The following is a 1,989-nucleotide window of genomic DNA, read 5'->3' as shown; positions in this document are numbered from 1 at the left end:
TCTTCTTTTCTTCCTCCTTTTCTTCTCTCATTTATTTTTAAAATTCTCTTTCAAATTGCTCTGAGGCCAGCAAAATGCGTTGTTCTTCCTCGAGCCTTATTCTTTCCTCTTCTGCCGATATTGTGTTGTTTCGGTGCACCTTCTCATCTTGTAATTTTCTTCTTCGACTACCTTCTGCGATGATTTGCTGTGCCCACAACATCTTCTCTTGTTTTTCCTTCTTCCTCTCTTCTTCTCCTCTCCTTTTCTTCTAATGCACTTTGCAAAAATTTTGGGTCAATTGTTGACCCTTGCGACGCCGCCTAAGGGGGATAATGTCTGAATCTTCTCCATCATCAGTCGCAACCGTTCTTATTTGTGTTGTCTCCTCAGGTTGCGTTGATTCTTTTTGTTGCATTGACTCCTCTTTATCCATCCTTGCGGAGGTGGATTCTTCATCGATTTCTAGGCTCTTAGCCCTCTTTCTCTTCTCTTCCTTCTTCTTCAGGCGCGTCTCCTCCCGCTTGCGTTCCTTCTTTTCACTTGTTCTTCTTTCTTTCTTCTTGATTGGATGGGCTTCCTCATCTTCTTCAGTCCTCTTCTCCTTGATCTTCTTCTTCTTCTTCTCCTCAGCCATTTCAGGCTGCTTCTCCGCCACCGCTTCCTCCAAAGCAACCCTGATGGGTCCCTTATAGGATTCTGTTTGAACAGTTTCCTTAGGATTCGAAATGGCCAGGGCGCTTCTTCTCGAAGCTTCTTCCATCTTCTCCTCCGAAGGTAGTGGGTGATTAACAACCCCCACTTCGGCAGCCCTCCTTCCTTCTCCATGTTACTCAAAATACTCTCGAACACTTCTCTGCCGTCTCTTCTTTTTCTCTCGCTTTCAGAAGACAGTGTTGGGAGTGGGGCACTCTCCGTGCTCTGCCCCTCTATAATGCGGAGTGGTTCGGCTACTACAGGCTTTCGCCGAGGTTTTCCAGTGATTCGAGGGATGGGTTTTGGTTGGGCGGCGAGACGGCGGCTTACTGCGAGGAATGCCACCTCTCTTGCAATGATTTGGCTTGCGAGGGTGATGAGGGTGAATAGGATGGATGGGAAGACTGATCGACCATGGATGTACTGAGTGGAAAAGCTGGGAAAGTTCTTAGGGTTTTAGGAAGAAAACTAGGAAGTTTGGGTATGCATAGGCGATTAGGGTTTCTGTTTGCAAAAGACTCAAATAGACAACCTAAGAAGGAGGAGGCCAAAATCTATAGGTTGGGCCTTAATGGGCCCAACGCAAACTCTGCGATGGCAGGCCTCGAGGTACTCAAAAAGCCCGCCGCCGTGCTCCTCACATTTATGAATCAACAGAGAAGTACGTCCTTTCGTCTGCGAATTTATCATGTCCTTGGAAGCCTAGACAATTGGACTACTCTATTTGCAAAAAGAATTTATCTTTTGTGTTTTATTCAGATAGGTGCAAGGTTAAGAATCAACGTAATGCTTCCATCAACGCAAATGCATCTTTGCAGAGGACGGGCAACAACGCATATATCAGCGCAACACAACCCTCAACTCAACACATTTTTGGAGGACGGGTGCATTGTATTTCTACGGCGCAACACTACCTCCACATAGTGCGTTTTCACAAAGGACAGGCGAAAAAATACATACGAGCACAACACACCCCTCAACGCAATGCATTTGGGTAGGATGAACGTAAAGTGTCTCTTGTTAGCACAAGATGCACCCATCATCGCAATGCATACCGAATGTTGATTGTTATTTATTTTTCTTTTCTTTTTTCATCAATGCAAGTCACAAGGACTTTCCGATAATCAATTTCTAAGTTTAAGGAAGCAATAATAACAAAATTCATAAAGCAATAAAGAAGGTAATTAAGAAAGCAGTTAAACATAGAATTTAGAGATATCGACCGAAAGACATTTTTCCCATGATGAGTGCAATCCACACCTCTGCAGGCGGTCAAGCTTGCCTGCACAATGTCGTCAAGGACATTGTTCACCT

General features: G+C 44.6%; 1 protein-coding gene across 1 annotated transcript; it reads right to left on the bottom strand.

The window, feature by feature from the left end:
- Positions 1 to 250: 250 nt before the first annotated feature.
- Positions 251 to 742, bottom strand: LOC120083986 (protein PXR1-like). The gene has a single exon (XM_039039890.1). It carries the CDS (start codon positions 740 to 742, stop codon positions 251 to 253), a length of 492 nt encoding a protein of 163 aa, XP_038895818.1.
- Between the last annotated feature and the right edge of the window lie 1,247 nt (positions 743 to 1,989).

Source organism: Benincasa hispida, chromosome 8 (genome assembly GCF_009727055.1).
Source record: "Benincasa hispida cultivar B227 chromosome 8, ASM972705v1, whole genome shotgun sequence".
Taxonomy (NCBI): domain Eukaryota; kingdom Viridiplantae; phylum Streptophyta; class Magnoliopsida; order Cucurbitales; family Cucurbitaceae; genus Benincasa; species Benincasa hispida.
This window is presented reverse-complemented; position numbering and strand designations above follow the sequence as displayed.

Coding starts and splice junctions, on each gene's coding strand:
- LOC120083986 (XM_039039890.1), bottom strand. CDS start 742: ATGGAAGAAGCTTCGAGAAGAAGCGCCCTGGCCATTTCGAATCCTAAG.